This window comes from Limanda limanda, chromosome 8, assembly GCF_963576545.1.
Source record: "Limanda limanda chromosome 8, fLimLim1.1, whole genome shotgun sequence".
NCBI lineage: Eukaryota > Metazoa > Chordata > Actinopteri > Pleuronectiformes > Pleuronectidae > Limanda > Limanda limanda.
Window position 1 is genome coordinate 19,524,002 of NC_083643.1, and position 27,725 is coordinate 19,551,726.

Below are 27,725 nucleotides of genomic sequence, written 5' to 3' on the forward strand. Positions count from 1 at the left end.
TAAAATTGGATTGGAGATGAGAAATTATTAAAACACACAACTCATTATCATCCTCTCCTGCATGACTGACATCTAATCATTGATTTCTAACGTAACAAGATCAAAATAATCATCGACGGCCAGAGTCTGATGCAGGTTTTCTTCTATGGATGTTGTATGGACTGACATGCAAAGGTGTAGAGAGGTCCTCAGCGAAGGCCCTACTCACCGTTCCACAGCTGATCGACTAAATGTTACTGAGCCTTTTCTGTCAGAGCTCCCACTTTGGAATAATCTCCCTTTAAAATCTCTCTTTAACGAATAGGAGAATCATTTTCATGGATTTCTCAGAGAGTAATTCAAGGATCTTGATGAACCAAAACAGGCATATTTAGGGGACTGATGTTCATGAGTGTGTGCAATTTGCTGCAGATCCAGATAAAAATCCTGATGTGGATTTAAATGAAGTGTCATAAGGTGACTGATTTGCCTTGGCGGAGCTTTTTCCTTCTTGTTGAAATTTGTGCTTTCTTATTTTGGCTTTTCAGCATCGTTCAAAAAAGATGATTGGATGAAGGTGTGACACTGGGCTGCGAGAAAACATTGAAACCACATGTGTGTTTTAGCTTCCTGCTTCTTCACAGTGCATCCATGCAGCACCGTGACTGTTTACATTGTGTAACAAAAGAAAATCCCCACTTAATTAACAGTTAATCAATGGCCAATTAGACTTTCACTGGTTTGTTTAAACCTGCAAACAAGTCGTCTCACTTGAACCTGACACCCTGTTGAACTCTCAGCTCCCGTCCCCACTGAGTTGCGTCCTCTCAGATTTCAGTGTCACATGCACGTGATGTTTCCCACGACAACAATCTCACTGAAAGATGATGGTTCGGTGTCTGAAATCTGACCTGAGAGCGGATCAGTCCGTCGGTCACTCAGACAGATAAAGCTGAGAGCGAAATGGAAAGTGAAGTGAGTGTCCCCCCCCTCGCCCTATCTCGTAGCTTGTCATCTGCCGGCTGACGTGATCGATATGGCAGCCAGGCCTAATGGCATCATGGCCGCGGCAGTGATTAGCTGAGCAAAGTGAGCCCATGTGGGCCACGTCGGTCCCTATCGAAGTGCACTAGATCAAAAAGATAGCTTCCAGCAAACAGCACTGCACGGCAGCGAACATCGATCTGTGGACGAAGCCGCTGTCTGTCTCTCTCTCTCTCCCTCTCAGCAGCTGATAAACACAGAGAATAACAAACTCCGTGTTATGATTGATCGCCTCGGTAACTGGATCTGCTATTCAAGCCCATAATTTCTGCTTCTCTCCTCTTATCTCTGACGCTCCGTGTCTCCTTCTCTCTTTCTCTCCCTACAGTTGTGTGTGGTGTGTGTTTGTGTGTGTGTGTGAGTGAGTGTGCGCGCGTGTGTGCGTCTAGTCGTCCTCACACGGCGTGACCGAGCAAAGAGGCGGGGCATCGTGGTACTCAGGGGGCCAGACCTTTGTGTCACACAGCGATGATGGAGAGGAGGATGGACACGGCTCTGCTGGTGCTGTTAATGGGACACCTCGCCGCGGCGCTGGAGGTCCCACTTGACCGTAAGGAGACACACACACACACACACACACATTCAGTCGAAGCAGTAGGTCTGTCTTCATGCAAATAAGTGATGGATCAGCAGGAAATTAAAGGCTAAAACGTGAGGATTAAATGTTTTTCTTCCTCACGACAAATTCAATATGTTTGGGCTTGAGGGAGGTGGTTGGAAATTTAGAAGTTCATGCGGTTTACAGTGTGCAGTGTGCGTCATTTCAACTCTTGGCAAGAAAGCAAATGAGCATTCTGCCAAAATTATTATAATAATAATAATTGTTGGCTGAAGTCCTGGTTTTAGAACGATGGCTTTAACTTTATTCAGTTAACCATATTCAGTTTTCCCTTTGAGTTGCTTCTTGGTATGGAAAAAAATCTTCATTATACAGTATAGCATTTAACAATTTAATATGTAATAATTCTTCATTAAAATGTCTAAATAACACTAGAAATATTTTGTATATTATATATTTTGTTTACATCCAAAATGTTTGTAGCATTGTTCAAACCACAGAGAAGTCCTCAGTTTTATTTAAGGGAGTTTCCTTTTGTCACTTCTTAATAACGTTATTTACCTGAAGCTTTGCTCGTCTCTGCTTTAGCTTCTAGGGGAGAAACTCACTGAAAGCCAGTTAACCAGTTATTGGCTCTTTTTTCCCTCTACTGTTTGGGTTAGTGCGTCATTTGAATAAAATTATACATTACATCTGTGAATATGAGTCACTTCAGGTAGATTTTCATCAGCAGCGGTGGGGAAGACAACAACTCCCATGGTCCCATGCTGCCCCACATCATCATCCAACTAGGTCTTTTGCTTTTGTTTTGATTGAGAGTCCCCTATTGGTCAAGGTTATTGTACATTTAAAGTTACAATTATTTTAAAAAAATCTCAGAATATAGTGAAACATTTTAGTTTTAACATGAAGATGGAACTACCGACTGTTTCATATGCTCACTTGATATTGACTGAAAAGATGAATTTGATACATTTTCTATTTTATCCACTTATTGTTTCAACATTTCAACATCACATTTATTTTAATATAAATGTACTCTACCTATTAGAATACACACATTTCTTTTTCTAGCTTTTCTTTTTTTGTTGTTGCAATGGTTCCATTCAGCAAACAGTCACATTATTTTTCACTCACTTATTTCTCACGGCCGACATCTGGCCCTTTCGGTCTCAAGTGTATGTGCTGCTGCTGGAGACCTTCTACATATTGTTTGTTTGGAGCACTTCACCATCTGGTTATTCCTCATCTGGAAACTGGTCTTGTGCAATCCTTGTTCTGAAGCTGAAGCGGAAGATGTTTTTCCTTCGCTAATATCTGGTTCTCTTTACTGTCCCATGTGTCTTTTCATTCTTGTTTGCTGATTCTTGGGAAAAACACTAAAGTTCTGGAGGAATGTAAGTCTCACACCGGTGTGAAGTTACTGCAGAGGATGTGCAAGCAGTGTTTTGTGTTGCCGTGCACTAAGAGTTGTATTTGATATGATTTTTATATTTTTGTGTTAGTCGGTTTTACATTATAAGATGCTGAGTGTGGTTTGCGGTTCAGTGTTTTGCATGCATTGATCCTTTTGTTTCTTTGTTTGCTGCTTTGAGCCTGTGTGTGTCTGCAGCTGTGCAGCATTTGTCATAGAGCAATATTGCAAACAGCATGAGTTCTTTTTATCATTTGTTTCTTCATAGTCCATTAGTTACCTCCCCAGCACTGGCAGCAAAACATTAGGCATAGGATAATTCCAATAAGGTGAAATGTACCCGAGCGTTCTGCATGCCTTGCTGCCGCTCTTCATGTTAGGGGAGGTTTTTATTTTGTAGTGTGTGTGTCAGCAAACAGCCGAGTGGTTTTAGCCTGTGTGTTGATTCTGCATGTGATTGGTAAGGACTGCTCGTGTGGTCAATACTGCAACACACAGAGAGCGGCTTAGTTATACAGTGAAGGTCGCGATTATATCTCATCCTGTTTCTGATCATCTTTAGTGCCACAGCCACCGACCATAACTCACCAATCCCCCAAGGATTACATCATCGACCCCCGGGAGAACATAGTAATCCACTGTGATGCCAAGGGGAAGCCTCATCCCAGGTAGGAATCTGTAGACTGAGATTAAACATTCACAATGGCATTATTTATGTACTGTACATGGTGTCCTTAAAGGAGGCTGGTTTTAGCCAATGATTCTAAAATGTTTTGCTCCAAATCACTTCCCCTTCCTCTATTTATCTCAGTGTAGCAATAAGTCATTTATGTATTTATTTGATAAGGACAGTTCTCATTTATCAATTGATTTGTCTGTATTGCACAATACAGTCCCCTCCAGCCAGGTTTGAAGATCAGCAGGCATCAGCTATATATTTCAAACTTGGAAACGCCATTACTCATATGTGTAGGTCACTCATTGACCATATTTTAATTTCTAAGCCATAAAACTTTGCTTTACCCCAAAAAAATATCAATCCCTGGAATAAAGTCATATGAAACATCAAGAGTCTGGAAAGTTCAAAGGACTTTAATCACCCAAATCTTTAGAAATGGTCTTTTAAAAACCCTGAAAACTTACATTTATGTTTATGGATTAACAATTTTACATTAAACAAACAACAATCAAAGTAAACAGGAAAGTGGTATTTGTTAGGAGGTTACAGCTGCTTCATCAGGTGACTGGTGGTCTGATCAGATTAGATTGGTGATTTAATTACCATAATATTTCATCACACAGTTTTCTTATCAAGATTCATGACGAACGTTTTATCATCTCAGTTTCTCTTGGACGAGAAACGGGACGCATTTCGACATCGACGAGGACGCCAACGTGGTGATGAGGCCTCACTCGGGGACACTGGTGGTGGACATCAGCAGGGAGAAGGCTGATCACTACGAGGGGGTGTACCAGTGCACGGCCAGAAACAAACATGGAACTGCTGTTTCCCACAACATAGTCATACGACAGTCCAGTAAGTGCACTGCAGTCTATCGTAATATCTATCATCTTTTCATTTTTCTCTTCTTCCATTTTTCTCAATACCATAAATATCTCACATCATATAAAATCACCTCCTTTCTTTTCTTTTTTTTTTAACAATTAAGTTGCATTTTCCATCTTAAGAGCGCTCCTGAAAGGTAAAGGTGCATGTGGAAAGCAGCATGTAAGGATGTAATAGTGGATAGAGCTGAACGTCCCTCTGTAATTTTCCTCTAGCACATTGTTCCGTCAGACATCGTCCCTCTTTACCTCTGTCATCATGTCAACAACCGTCCATTAGCAACACTCACATTAATTCACATCACATAATGGGACGCCGCTGATGTGCGCTCCCTTTTCCAACCAATCCAGGATCCCCCTTGTGGTCAAAGGAGAGGATCAAGCCAATCGTCGTTCAGGAGGGCGTATCCTTGGTGCTGCCGTGTCGACCCCCTGCTGGCCTGCCCCCTCCCATCATATTCTGGATGGACAATAGTAAGTACTTCAGTTACAGAAGATTATTTTTAGCTGTGTGAAATTAACTGCTGACAAAAATTACTTAATCTCAGATTCGTGTCCTTGTGGCATAATGATTTATGTGCTCCAGGTTCATGGTCACAGTTGAAGGACAGTGCCAGTCACTATGAACCCCATAACTGCAAATAATATACACTGTTCTTTTTATAATAATATCACAATTCTTGAGATTTAAAGAATAATGTCGTAACGTTTCAAGAATAAAGTCGGAATTAAGAAGGAAGTCCAAATATTACAAGAATAAAGTCCTAATTTAATGAGAAAAAAAGTCATAATTTTATGAATTCATTCTGGCCAGAGTTGTATTCCTCCTGGATCCAGAACGTTGAAACTGTCTTGTTGTTATTTGAGAATGTAATAAACCCCTCTGGGTAGCACACAGATGTAAATAGCCTAGACCACAAGTTTTTCCTCCACATCCTGGTGGTTCTTTCTTTGGAATAGATAATACATCAGATCTTATAAAACAGCCTCATTGGGAGACCTTTACTTAAGGAGCCAAAACATGCAAATACACTGGTATGAGGCCTAATTTATGGTGTTTGATTAGTAACACATTCATTATTTGACATTATTTATACATGAGTTATTAAACAATTTGATATCTAGGAAGAATTATGCATTAAATAATCATTTTTGCTGGGCCAGTATATCCTTAATTCTGTAGAGTGGTCCACCTCAAACTCAGTCTCAGTGACTTAATCCACAGGAAAGAGAGAGAAAAGAGAGCCCACTCTTTCTACCGGAGAAAATAGTCCCAAAAACAACCCCTAAAATCTGTAGTGTTTTTATTAGTAATAAAGATGAACAGACCCAGCAAATTACATCTCTAACAAACATATTCCACGCTTCAGACTTCCAGAGGCTGCCTCAGAGCAGCAGGGTGTCCCAGTCCCTGAACGGAGACCTCTACTTCTCCAACGTTCTCCGAGAGGATTCCAGGAACGACTACATCTGCTACGCCCGCTTCCCTCACACACAGACAATCCAGCAGAAACAGCCCATCACCGTCAAGGTCCTCAACCGTAAGTCTGACCCTGAGGGTGACGAGGGGAAACCCACCCAAGTTGTAATGAGCCAGCATGAGGGATAGGGAACAGTGTGTGTGAGTGTGTGTGTGAGTGAGACAGAGGTCAGTTTCAGCGTGGGAGGGAAACAGCATTTCCTATCTCTAGTTCCATCCCTCAGAGACGCCAGTGGACGTCGTCCCACTGAAAAGACATATTGTCGGTGCTCTCCTGGCCTCCTGCAGTATCTGCCAAGCAGGCGCTTGCTTCACTTCTGCTGTGAGACGCTCTGTGCACGCTCTCCGAAAGAGACAACAAAGGCCGCTCTCTTCCTGGGCCGGCGTTTGTGACTTGTCGTGACGGCAGACTGCTCCCACCGGATTCTGATGACGATCACTTCTGACCTCTGACTTTTAAATCGTCTCCCGTTGATCATGTGTATCTGTCGCAGCATGTTTGTTGTTTGTTTTTGTTTTACTTTTTTTGTTCTGATGATTTCAACTTGTGGCGTGTGTGATTTCTCTGTTGTGTTACAGTGGAAGCTATCAATGACACAATGGCAGCTTTTTACAATGACACTGATTTGTTTAGTGGTGAGTTTTGAGACCTCGTAGTGTTTACTCCCTCCAACCTAGTGCTCCGAAACTCTGGCTCTTACCCACTAACACTAACCCTTCATCCTGACAATCCCACGGCTCTGTACAGTCGCACCGATCTAACCGGGGGGGGGGGGGGGGGGGGGGGGGGGGGTGGGATCTGGCACCCTCTTGTGCTTACCCCCGGCATAGCACTCCAAACTGCAGCTGTTACCCACTAACATCCAAGTGAATTCTGTGTCCCTCCTTCAATCCTGCTCTATCCGATCAAAACCCTTTCAATAACTTTTCACTTCCTCCTTTAAATCCCCACTGATGATCCACTGTGAACTGAGATGATTCTATAACAACATCTGTATAGTCTTGAATATAACAACAGACGTTTGAAAAAGCAAACCACGTATCAATTAACAACAAAGTAATGAGGTTTATCATTTTATTTTTTCATTTCATTGATTAATGATAACCAGTCTAAATAGCATCTGTTTATTGTTTTTAAAGTTGTATACAGCAAAACAAATGCACAATACAGAAAACAATAGCAAAGAAAAAAGATATAAAGAGAGATAAAAGCCATAAACAATACAATTAATATACATAATTTATCCCTTCGGTAAAAGGTATTGACCAATAACATGAAGACCAAGTGAACTAGTAGGACAATGAACTCTTCACTATAATCTTGCAGTCAGTCTAACAATAGGATGTCAGGTTTTCTAAAAGAATCCCTCCTTGTTTGTGGTGGTAAATCAAATTCCGCTCAGATGCAACACATTGCCCAGTTCCAACCTAAACAATGTATTTGATCCGAACACAACTTGAAGTGTAGATGTTTTCAATCTCTCCTTGTTTGCTTTGCCTCTGTCCTGAGGCCATCGGCAGTCTTCATGTCTAAAGTCACTGTTTCCCTAATGCCCTGTCTAATGCTATCCTGCTCCTAGTCGTTAATCTTCCTGTCACCAGCTATTCTCATCTCACTTAATTTAGTCTTTCTTAACAGATTTTGTCTCTTTGTCCAAACAAGCGCACACAATAGCTAACACAAGTTCAAATCACTTTCGTGCAATTAAAGGAGCCGAGAGCAAACCGTAATTTCTTTAATTAGGTCAATTACATGAGAAGTTATAATAATTTAATAGGACATTTATTTGGCAAAGAAGTGCAATAAAATACAACATGGCAACACAAGTAGAGTCTTCATAAAGCCAGTGAAGGAAGGACTGTGAATGTGAAGCTCCTGATTTGGATATATCAATATTCTGACATGACCCCATAAACAGCATGTGCTGATTATCTTAATCTAAATAAGGTCGTACTCAGAATAAGCAATAGTTACATCAAAACATTTGGAGTATTCTGACCCTAGTCACATTATATCGCAATGTATACGTCTCAATCGCATTATATCATCCTGTAGGAGTTTTCTCAGTATTTTGCGACATTGGCGAGTACTGCTGTAAGACACACAGCCAGGGTTCAACTCCAAACAAGTAGTAATAAATAAAAACAATAAGAATAAACTTAATTTATATAGCACCTTTCAAAACACAGCTACAAGATAAATTATCTAAAATAAAAAATTTGTAGGACCTAAGGTGAAATGACAGTGGAAATACTGTTTTGGAATGTTTGGTGTCCATTTAAACACAGTCACTGTGTTATGAACAGATGCAGAAGAGATAGTAATACATTTCTATGTCAATCTCTAACTACAGAAGACCCGGTGGATGAGAGGAAGCCGACCTTCCTCATCCCATCTGGCTCCTCCAGCTCCCAGACGGTGCTGCGAGGCCAGGTGCTGGAGCTGGAGTGTATCGCAGAGGGGCTGTAAGTGAGAGAATCTGCCCTTTGCTTCACTGCTTAAAAAACCTTGAGTGCCCACCTGCACCTGCTCGAGTGTCATCATCCCTCCCTTTCTCTCTTCCTCTTTGAAACCAGGCCCACTCCGGAAATCTACTGGACCAAAGTGAGCGGTGATCTCCCGGCCCAGCGCTGGTCCTTCCTGTACTACAAGAAGAACCTGCGCATCGTGAACGCCTCGGCATCGGACGCGGGCGATTACCGCTGCGGCGCCAAGAACAAGCTTGGCTCGGTGCACCACACCATCCACGTCTCTGTCAAAGGTGGGTCGGTGGTGAGAGGCGCGGCCAGACCTCCAGGCCGTGGCGCGGTCACTCCTTCTTCCTGCTGCTCCATTCTCCCTCTGTCTCATAATTGATTTATGGGGAGATGCCAACAGGCCGGCATGTTCGCTGATTAATTCTCCTGCCTTCTGTTCTATTTTCAGCTTCTCCATATTGGATCAGCGGCGCTCCCAGGAACCTGGTCCTGGCTCCGGGGGAGAACGGCGTGCTGACCTGCAGGGCCAGTGGCACGCCCAAGCCCTCCATCACCTGGTTGATGAACGGCATCCCCATAGAGAGTGAGTGCAACCTGTTCCACTGCTTTGAAATCCAACTGCCAGGTGCCGTGGCCGAGTCACATAAGCTGAGCTTTGTTTAATTTTATTATCAGAGAAGGGATTTTATTGTTATCTCTTCGACGCAGGTGTGTGCAGCATTATTTCCCTGTGGGATACACGTTTGAAACTTACAATGGCTGAGTTTTGATACTGACAATAAAGGAATTCCCAAGGATGAAGATGTTTCCAGACAAGACAACCCTCTCAACTATGTCTCGTTTAATCTTAAATTACGGCATCTTCTTACATTTTCTGTAAATAAGCCGAAATAGCTTTCCTGACTTAAGTTGAAGTATTGTGATGTTTTGTTGCCTGGCAACCAGTGGAAAGACTCCAGGAAGTCCCTGCACAAAACCCTCTGTTAACCCACAACAAGTCAGTTGTACATTTTTTTTTTTGTAGAGATTAAAGGATATCATTTGTTTATTATTGATTTATAAAGCTGCTAAAGGAGGCTGATTGTTCTTGTTTTCCTGCTTCCAGTGTGTATGCTCAGCTAAGCTAAATGGCTATCATGGTAGCTTGCCTTTGGCTTGAGAGTGATATCTGATAACCCAACATTGAACTTGTTTTAACACCAGAATGTAAATAAATTAAAACACAGACCAAAACAAGGCACAATCATGATTAAAATCATCAAACAATGAACTAAAGTATCACTCAGTACAGCGCATACCTCCGCCAAGGCCCAACAGTCTCCTTATAATCAATCAAGCTGCAGCAAATGTCACACACTCATAGATATCAGTCACCTTAATGTCCCTGATTCTTGTCACCAACAGCCATGAATTATTCTCAGAGAAATTGGTCAAAATGCAAATCACATTTAATTTGCTAGGATAAAAATAATTCAGGTGTGATATTCACTGTGCTCCTGTGAGACACTGTAAACTTAATGTGTAGTATTTATGTGTTTAGAGCATTTACCACCATCACACCGCTTTACAATGTTTGCATATTGGTGTGAGAGGCATATAACGTACACATGTTAATACTAAAAACAACTGTATTAAGAATAAAGTCTGGTGTTAGGCGCTGGTGAGACATGGACGTGCTGTTTACAACTAAAGTGTAACATTTGACAAGCACACATTAAAAGCTACTGTTCATTATAAAGTTATATTCATTGGTTTAAAAGTGATGGTGTCCGCATCTTGGAACCAACATTTTCACAGACTTTCCAGTTAGTTGTCACGACTTAAGAGGGTGTTCACGAAAGTTTTACATAGTCGGGAACTGATTTTTCTGATTATTCTGACAAGACATGGATGCACAATCAACCCTATTAGGATGACATCATCAGAGCCAAAATCAAAAGTGTCTGTTGCACTTTAACCAGGATTCACGAAGCCAGAGTTCAATATTTTCACCCTGTTATCCCTGAACAGATTCCCCGAAGGATCTGAGCAGAAAGGTGGAAGACGACACCATTATCTTCACGGACATACAGATGGGATCCAGCGCCGTCTACCAGTGTAACGTCTCCAATGGCCACGGCTACCTCATGGCCAACGCCTTCGTCAATGTCCTCTGTAAGTTCACCGCACCAGATCCATTTTGAGGGCTGTTGTTCACATGCAGTGTAATAACACATCAATAACTGCTGCAGCGGAGCCACCCAGAGTGCTGACGCCGGCCGACAAGGTTTACCAGGTCATCAAAAACCACCGGGCCCGGATAGACTGCGCTTTCTTTGGGTCACCCATCCCTAAAATTACATGGTGAGTGAATGGACATTTTTTTTACAGACGAAAAGTTGATTTATATATTTTTCTTTAAAAAGCTCAAAGCAGCTTCCTCTCTCACTCTCGCTCTCTCTCTGCCAGGTTCAAAGACAGCCGCTCCAGCACCCTGGACGGAGATCCGTACATCCAGCATGACAACGGCACTTTAGAGATCCACACAGCTCAGGCCAGAAACAGCGGCAAATACACCTGCGCCGCCAGAAACATGCTGGGGATCTTTGAGAATCACGTCTACCTGGAGGTCAAAGGTGAGAGGAGTCTGTGAGAGTAATAAGAGTAGGGGGGCATTACACAGTGTTGGTGTGATTACAGTGTGAAAAAAATACTGACAAAAGAATCACAACATTCAACACAGATTTTTTTTTAAAGTAATTTTCTAGTTTAATTTGAATACACAAGATTGAAACTGCTATATATTAACTGGTGAGTTTAAGAGCTAGTGGTGTGACCTTTGGTTATTGCCACGCTAGCAGTTTTCATTTGATTCCAGTCTTTATTCTAAGTTAAGACAATATGCTGATAAGAAAAACGCATCATAATATTACGACTCATTTAAGAAAACGCTCTTAAACAGTCAGAGTTGAGTTTAATCATAGTAGTAGTTTAATCATAAGGTTAAGAATTATGGTTGGGGCATCACACCCTCCCAATGGGTTCCACCAGTGACCCAACCTGTCTGCTGAGCAAAAAAAAGAAATCTCACTAAAAAAGAAGGGATGTGCACCAGTCAGATTATCCGGGTGAAAGGGTTGAGAACCACTGATTCAATGTATTCATTACTGACTCTCCCCCACTCATCAGAGCCCACCCGCATCCTGAAGCAGCCCGAGTACAAGGTGGTCCAGAGGGGCAGGTCGGTGGTGTTTGAGTGTAAAGTGAAACACGACCCCACACTCGTCCCGACCATGACCTGGCTCAAAGACGACGGAGAGCTCCCTGACGATGAGAGGTCAGAGATGTCACTCACCATTGGAAATGTCTCTGTTTCGAGACCATTAACCCTGTGTTTGCTGTCCCTCTGTTTCATTGTAATGGATCCTGTTGGTATTTGTTTACTCCCCTCACCTCAATTCAAAGTTCAGTGTTAAATGTCTTGACCTTGTGTGATCCAATCATCAGTGGTCAGTGCTAAGAGCAGGTCTAGATGACAACCGCAATACCTGAGATCCGATCACTCGGACCACATTTGGAGGTGGTCTGAGACACATGTGGCCACATTATATTCAATGTGTGAACGTGTCCTGAGCCACATGTGGAGGACCACCTGCTCAGCTGAAGTCTCTGACCTGCTGCAGTTTCACAATGTTTCACACTCCCTCTCTCTCTCTCACACACACACAAACAAATACTAACATACGACACAGCTGTAAACTCACAAAAACAACATAATTTGGTTTAAGCTAACAGAAATGACGTACGTGTTTATTTGCATGTAGAGCAGGGAGGTGGACGCAGGAGACACATTCAGGATGTATTTTAGATACCAGCTGTTCACTTGTGATCCGATCCCCTGAGGATGGATATTAATACCAAGTCCTAACGGGGCCTTTGTCACCTTGAAAGCCCGGCGGAAAAACAAATTAAATAGCTTTAAGATTGTATTTAATCCTGCTGATCTGTCCGTATGAACTGTTTGTTTTACAGATTAATCGTGGACTCTGACAGCCTCACCATCACTGACGTGACAGAGAGCGACGGGGGGGTGTACACCTGCGTCATGAACACAACTCTGGACCACGACTCGGCCAGCGCAGAGCTCACCGTCGTCGGTACGTGCCGCTTCTCAGAAAACTGAATTCACTCGCGTGTTAGAATCAAACTGAGTAGTGATCAAAGTGTAACCTCTGCCTCATAACACACACACCAGATCGCTTCAAGGGTAATAGCCTGAGAGTTTACTGAAGGGGGTTTGGAGCGGATTGAATCAGCGGAATGAATATTTAATTATCGCCTCCTTAGCGTGCCAGATAATCTCCTTTGTTTTTCGTACGGCTGACTGACCACTAACCTCCGTTTCACTCCTGCCCTCCTACCTGGCAGAGGCCACGCCAACTCCAGCTGTTGTCTACGGTAAACCTGCAGCGCACAGGAGCACCCAGATGTGCTGCTCTGCTCTCCTGGGCTTGTATTCTTCGTTGGATGTTTCTGTTCAGTGAAGCGTGTTTTGGCCTGACGATGCTGTTTGTCTTTTTAACGGTCACTGTGCATTTTGTTTTCCTTTATAGCTTTGATTTCCAGTGTTTTGTTCATTTTTGTTCATTTTTGGTGATTCATTGTATTTTTATTTCCAAGTTTTTTTGTCAGTTGGAATGAATCAAACCACTGAGGCAAACATTTAACATTTAGGCAATGGGGGGGTGGAAGCCATTTCCTCTCACACTTCAAAGATCATTTGTAAAGCAAACATCTCTTCATTGCACCACTTGGGATCTTTTGCCAAGCGCCGTTTCCTCGTCACTCGTTTATTCAAAGCATGCGTTTTCACTTTATCAATTCATTTCCAAAACATGAGCCCTGAGCCTCTCGAGCGAGCCCCAGACTCGATTTCACGGAGACTGATTACGGAGGATGATCAGTCGTTTCATATGCATGATGCAGTGTCTGCATGTGTATCACTGGGCAAATACTGGTGTCAAATAGACCATGTGAAGAAAAAGAGGGCTAACGGTACAACCTAAGCATTTTGCAGTATAATGGAACAAGTTATATCCTGTTTTGTTTTTGCTTCGTCTCGTCTTGGCATGAATCCTCCATATATGCATACATCTGTAACGTGAAGTCAGTGTGACTGTCATCTCAGTACGATGAGTTATAAAAAAACGTTGCTCCCTGTGATGCATTTACCCCAGAACGACCTGACCCCCCAACTGACCTGGAGCTGACGGACCAGAAGAAGAGGAGCGTGCAGCTCACATGGACGCCCGGGGATGAGCATAACAGTCCAATTCAGAGTATGTATTAACTGTGTGTGTGTGTGTGTGTGTGTGTGTGTGTGTGTGTGTGTGTGTGTGTGTGTGTGTGTGTGTGTGTGTGTGTGTGTGTGTGTGTGTGTGTGTGTGTGTGTGTGTGTGTGTGAGAGGCTCTACTGATTTTCAGATATGCAGCTCAGTCATGAGGATTAATGTTCAGTATGTGAAAACAGTTTTATTTTGTGCTGTAATGGTGAATTTAAGATCCGTCGTGTTTCAATAACTATCCAGGGAGTAAATGTCAAGATGTCTCAGCCTTTACAGATTAGATTTGGACCAATTTCTCACAAGATTATTGAACCTCAAGGCTAAACGTCCTGAGCGCTCTTTAATTCATTACATTTGTACCATTTGGCTGACTGTCAGAGAGTGCAGAGAAAGCAGAGAGTCAGTGGATTAGGATGAAATAAAAGTTCCAACTGTACAGTTAGCTTCTATATATTTCCATGTTTATATTTTTAAGTTTTTATATTTCATGTTTGTATTATGGGATTAAATATATTTTTGTTAATATTTTATAGGGGTAATATTCTATCTACCAATCTATCCATAACAAAAAAAATGTATAAAATCAAATCTGACTTTTGGAGAAAAAGTAACCAAAAATAACCTCTGCAGTCTTGAATGAAAATATATAATATATAACATTTTTTGTTTTAATTCAGTGGAAACAATGGATTTCAATGTTTAGAATAAAGAACCTAAATATTACTGGAAGAGTCTGGTGCAGAGCATGATACTTCTTCACTGTCTATTAGTATTGTCGTCTTGTTCGAACACATCTCTTCACCATGGCAGAGCACAGCTGGAGGCAGCACATTTAGACATCTTGAGAAAAACTAACCTTGAAGGCGGACATTCCAGTTTGTCCAATATCTTGTCAATCCCAGTATGAAGCGTTCAGTTCACTGTACTTGTCTTTCTTTATTTCACACAGAATTTCTGATCCAGTATGACGACTCTCTGCACCACCGAGGTCACTGGCACAACCTCACCGAGGTCCCTGGAACCAGGACGACTGCTCACCTCAAGCTGTCTCCCTACGTCCACCACACCTTCAGGGTTTTGGCTCTCAATGCCATGGGCTTCAGTCGGCCCAGCTTCCCCTCCAGGATGTTTAAGACAGAACCTGCAGGTACAGTCTCAGCTCATCCATTGTGCTGTTCCACTAAATAAATGCTCCCTTTATCATTAGCTGATCAGTTTCCATCTTGCTTGTAAACATATTTGATTTAAGAAATAAATTAGCTTTTATTGAAGGCCTTGTTTCAGAAATATATTTTCAATTGGATATTGTTTGATGTTGTCGACATTGATTTATTTTTCAGCTCCAGACGAGAACCCTAAAGATGTTGAGGGATTTGGAACAGAGCATGACAATCTTGTAATCTCATGGAAGGTAATAAAGATGTATTAGGCTCTCCATTTTAATCCTGACGCATTTACCGTGGTCCAGGGACCAACTTGAAACATATGAGCTTTGCTTTTTGTCTTAGTTTTTCAAGCCACCAACATCAAATATCACATCTTTATAATAGTTACAGAAAACTCTGTATGTCTGTCGGTGGAAAACGTATCTCAAGAACCACATGTCTCTTGTCGCCTTAACACTTGGCATGTGTGTTGTTAAGAGCCCAGGGAAGTGCAGTGTCTGATTTGGACACGCGATACATTCAAGATTATTGTAATGATTTCAAACACGAGTAGTGCAATCACACGACAACAGGCTCGTTTGTGCAGCTGCGGTGTTGCAGCTTCAGGGTTCTGTGACTCTGTGACAGCCGGTCTTTACTGCTGTCTTAACTGCAATATTACCAAAAACCAAGCAAAGCACCCAACCAGCAGGTTTACAGCGGGCAGTGCACTGGTATTATTAAATCTGAAGTTTTCTGCAAAAGTATTCTCTTGACAAATCCTGAAACTTTCTCTGCTGCAGCCGCTGACAGGGCTCCAGTCTAATGGCCCTGGGCTTCGTTATCGAGTGATGTGGAGGCAGAAGGCAGTGGAAAGTGATTGGAGCACAGTGACTGTTTCCAATAACTCCCGGTTCGTGGTGTCGGGAACGCCCACGTTCGTGCCATACGAGCTCAAGGTTCAGGCTGTGAACGACCACGGAGTTGGACCTGAGCCTGATATCGCCCACGGCTACTCAGGAGAGGACTGTGAGTTCGATTGACTCTTTAGACTCATAAAAAAAAAAACTTACTGTGTGTGTCTGAGCCTGGGGTGGTACATTTCACTTTGTAACCAATGGCATTTACTCAGTGTGTGTTTGCTCATGTTTTTAGTTGTTGTCGTGTTCCTTGTCCGTTCGCACAGTGCCGGTAGCAGCTCCAGAAAACGTTCAGCTGGTGGTGCTGAACAGCACTCTGGCCGAGGTGCACTGGGATCCTGTGCCTCATAAATTAATACGTGGGCATCTAAAAGGATACAAGGTGCAGTAGAACAAACACTACATGCAGCGTGACATGAATACCAATACCCAGAATCCTCTCAGTGCTGACTGTACACAAACCATATCTTGTAGGTGTACTACTGGAAAGAGCGCAGTCTCCACAAACACAACCCCTTCCACATGGAGAAGCTGATCCTGATGTTCAGTGGGAACCACAGCCACGGCATGGTGCCCGGCCTGCACCCCTTCAGCCTCTACTCCTTCAACGTCAGAGTGTATAACGGCAAAGGGGAGGGTCCTGTGAGCCCCACCCAGCAGTTTGAGACACCAGAAGGAGGTGAGGGACAGGAATTGGCACCATTTATTTCTGTCTGTCTGTCTGTCTGTAATTTTTTTTTTTTTTTTACTGTTTTGCAAACTTTGAAATTGTCTGCGCTTGCTGTGCGAGTAAATTTATGTTATGGACACATCTTCAGTGATGGTACTGTAATCTTTGAGTGTTTCGGGTCTCTCAACATCATGCACTCTCCACCATGTGACCTAGCTGAGGCTGATCAGACCCCAGCTTGTGTGTGTCCAGGGGGCTAGCACCTCTCCTCCTTTGAGCCACAGCCATCTCTTGGCTCTTTGCTGGTGGCTCTTCTTCTCCTCACTCGTTCAATGCTCAAAGGCCTAAAGGCGTTGGATAGGGGTCGAGCAGCAGCACCCCTGCATCCACCCTCCACTGGGAGACACCTTGCTCTCCATCCGGCTTATTGACACCTGCTGACCTCGGCTGTCGTTGGATTCTGCAGGGAAAAGCTGATAGAGTAGGCCACTTTTGAAACCACCAAAAACGAGATTCAATATGAATCATCCAGAGATCTTACGTCTACTTTACCTGAAACAACATTGAACCTATTGGAGGTGTTAACGCCACAAGCAAACACTGACACCTCTATTAAAACACAACACATGGATAACTGCCTATTAGAATATGTATCTGGTCTAAATGTCACGTGAATGAATCGATACGACAATTGTCTATCTATAGCACAAACGCTGAAAAAATCATATAGTCCGATGACTTAAAGCAATATTATTTTTAAACCCATTTATCTTTACTGATGGATGTATTTTGCCTCACAGTACCTGGAGCTCCTACTTCCCTGATAGTCACCAACTCCAACCTGGACACCTTAACCCTTGAATGGAGTCCTCCCCACGATCGCAAAGGCCGCATCACTGGCTACACCCTCAAATATCAGCCAGGTGAGGATTTACACTGACTAAGTAGATCACAGCACTGGGCATCAGAGAGCTTTTTATAACTTCACCCAGTGTTTAGTGTCACCTTCCGTCATGTAGTTTGTAGTCTTCTCCTTCTTTTTCATGTCTTGTACGTTCATCATGTTTAAATTCAGATTATGAGAGGGAAATAATTAAGGAAGATTCTAAAAGCATCTCAAACAAGTTATTTTGCGTAAATTATGACATAAATTAACAAATCAACTTTTGTCACCTCCCGCCTTCTTTTTCTGAACCCTGCACCTCTGTGCTTCAAACGCTGTCATTTCCACCTTTCTCATTGTTGACACTCTGACCCCACCTTCAACCCACTCCTCCTCATATTTCTATTCAACTTACCTTACCTTTCCCAACCTCCACCCCCTCCCATCCCATTACTCTTGTCATCCAACCTCCACCCCTGTAGTCAATAACTCCAATGAGCTGGGCCCAGTGGAGGAGCTGGCCCTGCTCGCCAATGAGACTTCAGTCACTTTGCCCAACCTCAAGTACAGCACGCGCTACAAGTTTTATTTGAATGCCAAAACAGTCAAGGGAGAGGGCCCAGTCATTTCTCAGGAGGCTGTCACCATCGTGGATGAAGGTAAGTCAACAAATGTACATCAGAAAAGGAAATTTCACTCAATTTAGTTGATGGTTTTTGTTCATTTAGCTGGAAAGTTATAAGATGAATATATTATTAATTTTGGTAACAATATTGGAACTTTGAATTCATCTACAGATTGAATATTTGATTTATAGCTGAATTAAAGCACATCACACAACTCTTCAGTACACCATGCTTTATTTAATATTTTCATGAATCTTACCTTCAACTGGGTGGGTGATGAAAGATAGTAATTGGTGATTTTTATTGTTATTTTTATAAAGTTGGTATTAATATGGGGTGCAGTGGTTATAACTGTACAGGCTACACCTGTAACCTCACTTAGTTCAACAACATGCAGATTGAGGTTAGTTTAGACCCTTAATTGACTGTAGGTGTGAAAATGAGTGTGAATGCTTGTTTGTGCCTGTATGTCGGTCTTGTGATTTGCTGGGGAGCTGTTAGGGGAGAACCCCTCCTCTCGCCCAATGTCAGCTGGGACTGGCTCAAGCCCCGCCCACAACATGAAAGGGTTATGGGTATAGATGATGGATGGATGGCTTTTTAGCTTTTTTTTATAGGGAACTTTGATATTCATTGGAGGTAAATATTTTTTTAAAGGTCATTTAAAAAATATGTATGCTTTAAAAACCTCCCTCCAAATAAAGCCAAAACATGACCTAAATAAATCATGGTGTTATGGAGAAGAGTTGTGCCTTTTGTGTAAATTTTTGATGAACTTTTATGGAAAATCACATGAGTCTTGACCTCGGGAAACTAAACATTCCTCCAAAGACTAGAATGATTTTTACTGTAAAGCATGATTTTCAGATTTTGTGTTTTGGGGAAAGCACCAGCAAAAATAACAACCCAAAACAAAATGACAACAATTATTTCTTATATCTTTTTGTATATTTGTAAAAATATTATTGTTAGTTTTGCTGGTCAGAAACAATAAGCAAATAATAGGGGAAATGATGATGGACATCTTTCACTATATTTAGAGATTAAATGATTAATTGAACAATAAAAGATTATCTCAATGTAATTAATGACGAAAAATATAATTATTTTTTAAACTATTGTTTAGTCAGATTGCTCTTATGTAAGAATCCCCTGGTGACATTTGGAAAAAAATTGTGGCCATTGATGCAGTCAGCCCTCTCCAAGGTGACACCTCACTGTTGTGCAGTGTGAACTCTCCTCAAACAGAAGGATAGAAGTGTAAAAGTGGGTCTGATTGGTTGAGTCAATCCCTGCCGGCAACACACACAGTTCATCAAAATCTTTCCATGTTGCTAGATGCCCAAAGAAATGCACAGTCACTCTCCCTGTGCACTGGGTCAGTGCATACAGTGTGTTCAAACTAAAGCCCCTTATAGACCCCACGTCACATGTCAACACACTCGTATCTTGTTAGTCATTTTGTTCCCACGCTTTATTATTTCATAGCCACATGTTGTGTTTTTTTACGAATGTCACCAGAGGGGCTCAGAACTAATGTGACTTTTATACGTGAAATATTCACCAGTTTAATATACATTTTACCATAGCATTTTAATGTATTTCCAGTGCTTTATGTGGTGTGTTTTATACATATAAATGTAAATCACCCATGGCTGTGTTAAGTGGAACATGTTTACGATCCAGTTTCATTGCTGTAAGAGTTGACCCCGTGCCGTTGTGAAACCTCAGATCCATCATTCTACGTGTCATTCACTCACACCACACAGCACGACCTCCTGAGTGTGTCACTGTCACACACAGTGACACAGATGGTGGTTGTGAGAGGGTGGAGGGGAGGGGGGGGGGGGTCATCCAATAATGAATCCTGTCCTGTTGTTTTTTTCTCTGTCCTGTTTCTCTTTACAAGCTCTAATGTCACTGCTTGACGTAGATGTGGGCGAAGGTACCGCTGGTTATCTAGACCGATGCCATGTTTTACAGATACAGCCATAGCTTCAAAACCCCCGCTGCAGGCATGCACTCTGCACGATTTGAGCAATTTCCCCCTTTCCCCTCTTTCAAATCCTGCTGCCCACCGAAATGCTGCGCTGAGTTCAAAGCTGCGAAAAGTTCAAAGCCTCAGAGATAAAGATGCTGTGCAACGTGGGCCTTTTTAATGTTGTGTGATAAAACTACACATGTCTTTTCAAAGTGCTTGGCTGCCTCTTTTTTTCCCAAGTGCCTCTGGCGACTTTGACCCCTTCTAACTTCCTCCGTGGTGGCTGCTGGTGATGCTTCCCGCTGCATGGCGAGGCTTTGTTGGCGTGCCAAGCGAACTGTGTGCAGTGTGTATAACGACTTCAGCCTCTGTGGTGTCCTTGCATGTGGAAAGTCTTTGTGTCTCTGTGTGTGTCTCTCGTGTTTGTTGCGTTCTTCACGCCTATTCCATGTTGTTTACAGGAAGCACCCAATCCTCTCATCCCATTGCACAGGCTCCTCCGCGCCGCCCCCCCAACGAGGGTACAAATACTGCTGTGATCGTAGTACATTACATGTCTGATATATTACAGGATCAGCTTTGTGTTTGGTTTTGTTGTGTAAGGCTATAATGGTATAGATTCAGTTATTCTAATAGCATTTAATGGAACTGTAATTAGATCAAAGCATATTATTGCCAGTTACTGGATGGTCCTTTGATCAGCAGACCAATCTTGATGGTTGTCTTTTCTCTTGTGTGCTCAGCACTGCCGGTGAGTCCTTTCGGGAACGTTAGTTCCTCGGTTGGAGAGGACGGGGCCCTCATCAGTTGGGAGTACTGGGGCCCGGAGAAAAACGTTTATGTAGAGTACATTGTAGAAAACAGTAAGAAAAGCTACGCATCTTTATTTGTTCTACACACAGGTGGCAAGAGATCCCTACTTCAGTATTGGCTCATGCAGGTGAATAGAAATATTGGCAGTCATTGGCTCTGGCTTCTGCCAATGTGGACCCAGATGTGATAAACAAGGCTGTCGGTGATTGGATTTTTAATTACTCAGTGCTGGAGAGTCGCATGCATTTCCTGTGACAGTCTCTGTAGAACTCATGAAGACAAACATCATAAAAAAGCTCCACAAACATTCGTGCTGTGCCAGTTGATTTCGACTGAAGTGCTCTCCATTGTTTTTATCCACCTGCAGTGAGGATGAAAAGCAGAATGTTGCTGTAGTATGGCTCTCTCACACCTACTCTTTAATGAATTCAGTTAGGGAATGCCATGATCATAGATTTAGAAAATGTCCTTATCAAAAAACATATTCCTGTGATTATCAGTCAAATGCATTTCATATTACTCCACACCCCATTTATTTCCACCGAGTCCCTGAAAGCTTAGTGTGCTGCTACTGAGGAAGAAAACAAATGGAAATAGATAAATATCATTAGTTCTGCAGATATTTGGTCACAAACCAAAGTACTGTAAATATTGAGATTTTCACCTGATTGTGGCGCTAGTCAGAATATCACTTAATTTGTTCATTCTTAACTGAAGCCTGAGGGTGACTTGACCTCATGTTAGCAAATACAATGCTAACTAGCTATTTTTTTGCAGGTTACCATGTTCACCATTGCTAGTACAATAACTATTGCTTATGTGCACCAAATGCAAAGTACGAACCATAAGGTATTTGGTCATGAACCAAAATATTTGTTTTTTTTGTTCATAAAACAAAATTCTTAACAGTTTTAGATTTTGACCTGATGGTGGCACTATATGAATAGTCAAAGGGTAAATCAATAGAGTTACTAATTCATCCTGAGGTGGACATGAACCTGTTCAGCAAAGTTTCATGACTACCCACCTGGTACGTATTGAGATATTTCAGGTATTAAGACATTTCAGTATGGACCATAGTGTTGGACCCTATAGAGCCAAACTGTGTGGCAGGGTTGAATACGTTGTAAAATGAGAAAACAACCATAGAGTCACACTGAACATCTAAAAGTCATTTGTGTGTGCGTGCATGGTAAAACAGTTTTCCTCATTTGCCTGTCTATCTGCATTTGTTTTTCTCAGTTGCAGTTCATTGAGCACACGGGGCGTCTGTAATAGTCCATTCACAGACTAAATGACCTATTTATTAGCTGAAATCTAATACATACAGCATTCCCAGTAGCGTAACCACCAGTAGATGTTTATTCTCTTCAACCAACCACTTCTCATAATGTCATGACCTCCATAGCCCATTTGAAGTTGTGCTCCCTCAGTCGTACCTCTCTTCATGAACGTCCCTCCCGCAGGTGAAGGCGAACAGGAATGGCAGAAAGAGCCGGTGAACGGCTCTCAGAACGTTGTGCTGAAGGGCTTAAAGGGGGGCCTCTCCTATAGGGTGCGCTTGGTGGCCAAAGGTCACCACGACCAGCCGCTCCACCACTCCGAGGAGCTGCTGGTCACGGTTCCAGGTGAGGCAGTTCCTGGGCGGTTGCCTCCACCTCGGCCTGGCCTGACCTTGCACGTGTCGTGTGTAGGATGTGTAGTAGATTGTGCCAATGAGTCGTAACTATAGCCCGGTCGAGCATGGGTTTAACGTGTTGTTGTAACTGTATGCTGGGCATGTCCTGTACTGATATAGAGGCAGCACATAGCAGCGTGCATGATGGTTGAGTCTCAGTCAAGTAGAGGAAGTGGACGTTATTCTAATATAGACGTTTCCTATAGGCTATGTTTTTTAATGTGTGTTATAATACCCAACCTAATATCACTCAGTCATCCTTCCTATATGTGTTTGTGTGTGTGTGTATTCGTGATTGTGTGTGTGTGTTGTTGTGGGTCAAAGATTTACTTAGTACATTGAGTACTAATGTGGTTTCAATATATTCATGTCCCCATTAGCTTAATCTAACTCGTCTAACATGACAGTTGCCTTCACGATCCACTCATGCGAATGCTCAAACATATTTTAACAACACGTAGTACGCTTTACATGTTTGTTGTTAACACTCCAATGTGAGTAATGGCTTCCGTCACCCGCTCTCAATGGAGAAAATAACTGTCCTCCCATAATTCCTAAGTGTTCCTCTTCCTCCCTGGGCAGCTGTGGCGAGCAGACAGGTGGACATCGCCACTCAGGGATGGTTCATCGGCCTCATGTGCGCCATCGCTCTGCTCATCCTGATCCTCCTCATCATCTGCTTCATCCAGAGGAATAAGGGAGGGAAATACCCTGGTGAGTCGTCGCTCAAACACAAACCGTTGACACACACACACACACACACACACACTCATTTGTAAACCCACACTTTAATTCTTTATTTGCCAATATTCAATTACTGGGACATGATTGGATTTCAAGGACGTTTTTGATACTTCTGCTGCAGTAAGTTGCTATGTTATCACTTTAGCCTTGTGTTTATGACATTACAGTCACATATTATTCTCTTTGTTAAAATAAACATGTGAAACTGTTTTTTTCTATTTTTACTGATTCAACATACTGATTTATGTCATAAAACGACATATGGAAGTTTCACACCAAGGAAAAAGCAAAGAATGTTTGAGAATGAACTATTTTACATTATTAATATGATTTTATTTTTTTGTATTTTATGAAATAACAAGAAAGGTTTCTGATATAATAAGAAAAAGTGATATGTTTTTTATATAAACTCCTCAGTTAAACTATACTTGTCATCAAATAAAATCTGTTATTGGATTAAAATAGTCAAATTTTACAAACAAAGTCAAAGGGTGAAAACACAACCTCCTTATTGGATGTAAAAAATAAAATATTATTATGATAGGAAAGCTTATTTGTGTTGATTGCTAATAATAATATCTTATAACCCACCAGTCAAAGAGAAGGAGGACGCACACACAGACCCAGAGTTCCAGCCCATGAAAGAAGACGACTGCACTTTTGGGGAATACAGGTGAGAGAAAGTGCTCCAGTCCCCAGAGCCAATATTACCCATCAGCCCCTGCCCCGTCCCCACTGTGTGCCAAGCTCTGCTCTCTCAGGCCGGGCTGGAGCTCTGCACTCCTGCCCTCCTCTCAACCCTTACAGCTAACCGACACATGACCCAGGATCACCAGTAACAGAAATTCCAAACCAAGAAGAAGTGCCCCCTCATTTGAACTTCTGTCACCGTGAAGCACAAGATAATTTTTTTTCTTGGGTTTTCTTGGGACGTCCTGGATTCTACTTGTGTTGGACTCTGTATTGTTTGTGCTTGACATGACACCGTGGTGTCATTTGAGAAGCAGGAATCTTCAGGTTCAAGGGATTTGGGGGTTGTTTTAAAAATCTAAGTAAGACAGTCAGGAGAAAAGAAATAAGCTACGTTCATTTTGCAACATGACCCATGACGCATCAAATCCCATGCAAACTGATAAGCTACTCATAATACATTGTGTTTACAGTATAGATAGTATTAACACTTTGCTTAGTGTATTGTTCGTAACATACACAACCCAGATAAGATTGAAAATGACTGAAACTATCATTCCTGCTAACGTAGAGCAGTAACCCAGCTTTGCTTGTTAGCATCCTCTTCAAGGCTGCTTCTCCAATCGCACGCGGAATAAAGAAAAAAAAACGCACTTTACTTCTGTATAGCTAGCATTTTTCAATTTTGTTTTTTATAAGTCAATTTATAAGATTGTCTTGCTTTTATATTTTATATTCCTTTTTGTATTATGTAAACATAAATCTATTCTATGGATTTTTTGCTGTGATAAATACATATCGATATATATATATATATATATAAACAGTATGTATAATATGTGATGTGCATGGTGTGAAGATCTGATATATGAAAATTTGCTTTTGGCAATAATGTATTGAATGGAATTATTGTTCCTATATAGATATACAGTATATAGATGCATATGGATCGAATATGAAATAAGGAGCATGTTTGAGGGAAGTGTACAAGAGCAAGTTAATGCTGTTTATAACAGGCCGATATCCAGTCGTCGTTCATAATAATAATAATGAGGCTGGTGATATTCTACATTTCATATTGTCCAAAAACACTATGAAAAGATCCAAACCAACCAGTTCAACTATACCTCTTGACTTGCTCCTTTTAACAGAATAAAGTCATAATATTACAAGAATAAAGTCGTAATATTACAAGAATAAAGTCGTAATATTTCAAGAAGAAAATTTTACTGTTTGTAGAAAAACAGTCTTTACATTAAACAAATGAAATAATACTTATAGGCTGCATATCATGTTGTGTTACAATGACGGATATGGATCACCCTGGCTATAGTATAGATTTCCCAAATAATATAACTCATCTTTTGGCTCTTCAGCACCACGTTATCATAAAAAGCTGTGAGATACAATGAGACGAGACAATGAGAACTGTTGTCCTTGCTGCTTATTTTCTAAAACTATCTTTAATTTATTTTTTCTCAATAAATCACGACTTTATCCTCGTAATATTATGACTTTATTCTCTAAATCCCAGAAGTTTTTTTCTTCAATATAGTGTAAAACAACGGGGTTCTACAGTAATTCATTGTTTCTTTTGTTCTTATCGTGGTTTTTTTGGACAAATCGAAAATAAAATTTTAAGACTTTATCAGTTTGAGAAGATAAAACCAGGGGCCTCTTTACACTGCTAGGAAACCTCTCCCATGGACGTCTCAGTCATTTCTATCCATGCTGTTTCTTAAGGCTCAGCTGGATTCTCACAGTATGTCAATAAAGGCATAACCCAACTCAACTCAGCTGTTCTTGTTTGACTGCCGGGGAGCAGACTGTGAGCTCAGACTGTACCTGTACTCGGCCCATGTGCCTGTCAAAGTGCCGCACTCACATAAAAACCCTTTTGAAGCAAAGTGCGATCATGTCTCGAGCGACTGTTGTGTTGCATCGCGTTGTGTTGTTTTGTGTGGGATCTCAGCCGGATCTCCTCATCCCAATCCAGGGGGGTGTGGGTCTCAGGAAAGGTAAGGGTGATGAGGGTGTGTTGGGCGGGGGTGGGCGTGTGGGTGGGCAGAGGGTCATCATTCTGTCAGTCCAGCATGTGAGGGGAGGGGGAGGGTCAGTGGATAGTGGAGTCACTGTGGAGAAAAACTGCTCGCTGTTTGTACATCCCAGGTTTTCACTGCCTCCATCGAGTTTAATATTTGGTCCTGAAGCCGTCATCATGTGCAGAACAGAGATGAGTCTTTCACTTCATTCGTCTGCAGCGTCACAGAGCTGTCAGTGCTTTTGCTTACCCATAATTACCTGTTTTATTTCGATTCATCAACATCTCAGCATTATGACGGCTTCATGATCTGGACTCATCGATGTTCAAGTCATTGATGTGGAATGTTTTCAACTCTCTGATATCCAAAGAAACGTTTCTTTGCAGATTTGTTCGTGCATTTGCCCAATTTTGTGATATTTCTCATGCTTGCTTCAGGGGGATGTTTGGCTGAATCCTTGCTTTCCAAGTGTTACTCATTTCATTTGCCTTTTTCATCACAACCTCTGTGTTGGGGCGAGGATGTTGCTTTTTGTCTAACAACATATGTACCACTTCATTTTGTTTGGTTTCAGGGGGAATTGAACAACGTATGATTGCTTGAGCTTTATTCCCCTGTTGCCTGATGGAAACCAACTAATCATTCATCCACAGTTTTTTAGACGTGGAGCCGACCAAATTCAAATTTGACAGGAATGTTCTTTGCTGCTGAGTTTAAAACTTTTTTTAAAAAGTAAAGAAATAAATCATCATATTTTCAAAATGAAAAAAAAAAACTGGAATGGCACTCAGTAGAGCTCATACCTCCGCCAAGGCCCAACATTTCCCTCAGTTAAATGCACTAAATCCTGAAATGTCTGTTCCCTTAACATCCCAGATTTGTTTTATTATTCTCTGAGAAATTAACGAAAGAAAACACTTTGTCTAGCATTGTTAAAGAAAGGGAAAAGAATATTTCCCCTAAATTTAAGGAGTTCTTCCTTAGATCATGATCCACCCCTCCACCAGATTTAAAGTTTTTGCTTAATCCTGCCGAAAATAAACACAGACAAAGACCTGACCCTCTTGGCGGAGGTGATGACCTACTGATCATACAGTAGCTATGTTGTGGTAAAAGTTACCATTGGCCGTCTCGTGCTCCATCTAAAAAAGTGACCACTAATCTCCTTGTTGCATCTGTCACATCATCTCACCTGTAACACCTGCATGTTATTTTCTCCTCCAGTGACAATGAGGACCATAAGCCGTTAAAAGGGAGCCGCACGCCGTCTAACGGGACAGTTAAGCGGGACGACAGTGACGACAGTTTAGTTGACTACGGGGAAGGAGGAGACGGACAGTTCAACGAGGACGGCTCGTTTATCGGCCAGTATAGCGGGAAGAGCGGCAGCAGGGACACGGCGGTGGGCCACGAGAGCTCGGAGGCGCCGTCCCCCATTAACGCCATGAACTCCTTGAACTCATTTGTGTAGCCGGTCGGTCCTCGCACACCAGTCTGAGGCGCTCGGTCCCAGGGTCTCTCCTTAGGGGGCTGCCCCCACCACCGCATGGCTTTATGATCACACGTCCACACACCAATCAGTAAATACACACAGCTCATCAGAGACTTTTATCTTTTCACTTGGAAAATCTTTATAGAGAGGCTTGGAAACCGTTAGCTCATTATATATGAAGTAGCTCAACCAGTCAT

At 42.0% G+C, this 27,725-nt stretch overlaps 1 protein-coding gene across 20 annotated transcripts; it reads left to right on the top strand.

Annotated features, from left to right (window-relative positions):
- Nucleotides 1-1,491: 1,491 nt before the first annotated feature.
- LOC133008778 (neuronal cell adhesion molecule-like) lies at nt 1,492-27,507 on the top strand. Of its 20 annotated transcripts, XM_061076062.1 has the most exons (30): nt 1,492-1,573; nt 2,962-2,979; nt 3,559-3,664; nt 4,340-4,533; nt 4,914-5,036; nt 5,933-6,103; nt 6,622-6,678; nt 8,397-8,508; nt 8,620-8,804; nt 8,969-9,103; nt 10,531-10,674; nt 10,752-10,863; nt 10,969-11,135; nt 11,689-11,836; nt 12,532-12,656; nt 12,928-12,957; nt 13,737-13,838; nt 14,794-14,991; nt 15,185-15,255; nt 15,793-16,018; nt 16,176-16,291; nt 16,384-16,588; nt 17,380-17,502; nt 17,945-18,121; nt 20,531-20,590; nt 20,813-20,932; nt 22,349-22,510; nt 23,143-23,274; nt 23,899-23,977; nt 27,261-27,507. In XM_061076062.1, the coding sequence occupies exons 1-30, from the start codon at nt 1,492-1,494 to the stop codon at nt 27,505-27,507; spliced, it is 3,927 nt and encodes a 1,308-aa protein (XP_060932045.1). The 20 variants fall into 20 exon arrangements, with proteins under 20 accessions (XP_060932045.1, XP_060932046.1, XP_060932056.1 ...); XM_061076063.1 differs by lacking the exon at nt 20,531-20,590 and having other exon boundaries at nt 22,355-22,510; XM_061076073.1 differs by lacking the exons at nt 20,531-20,590; nt 20,813-20,932; nt 22,349-22,510 and adding an exon at nt 21,343-21,347 and having other exon boundaries at nt 17,945-18,125.
- The last annotated feature ends 218 nt before the right edge of the window (nt 27,508-27,725 follow it).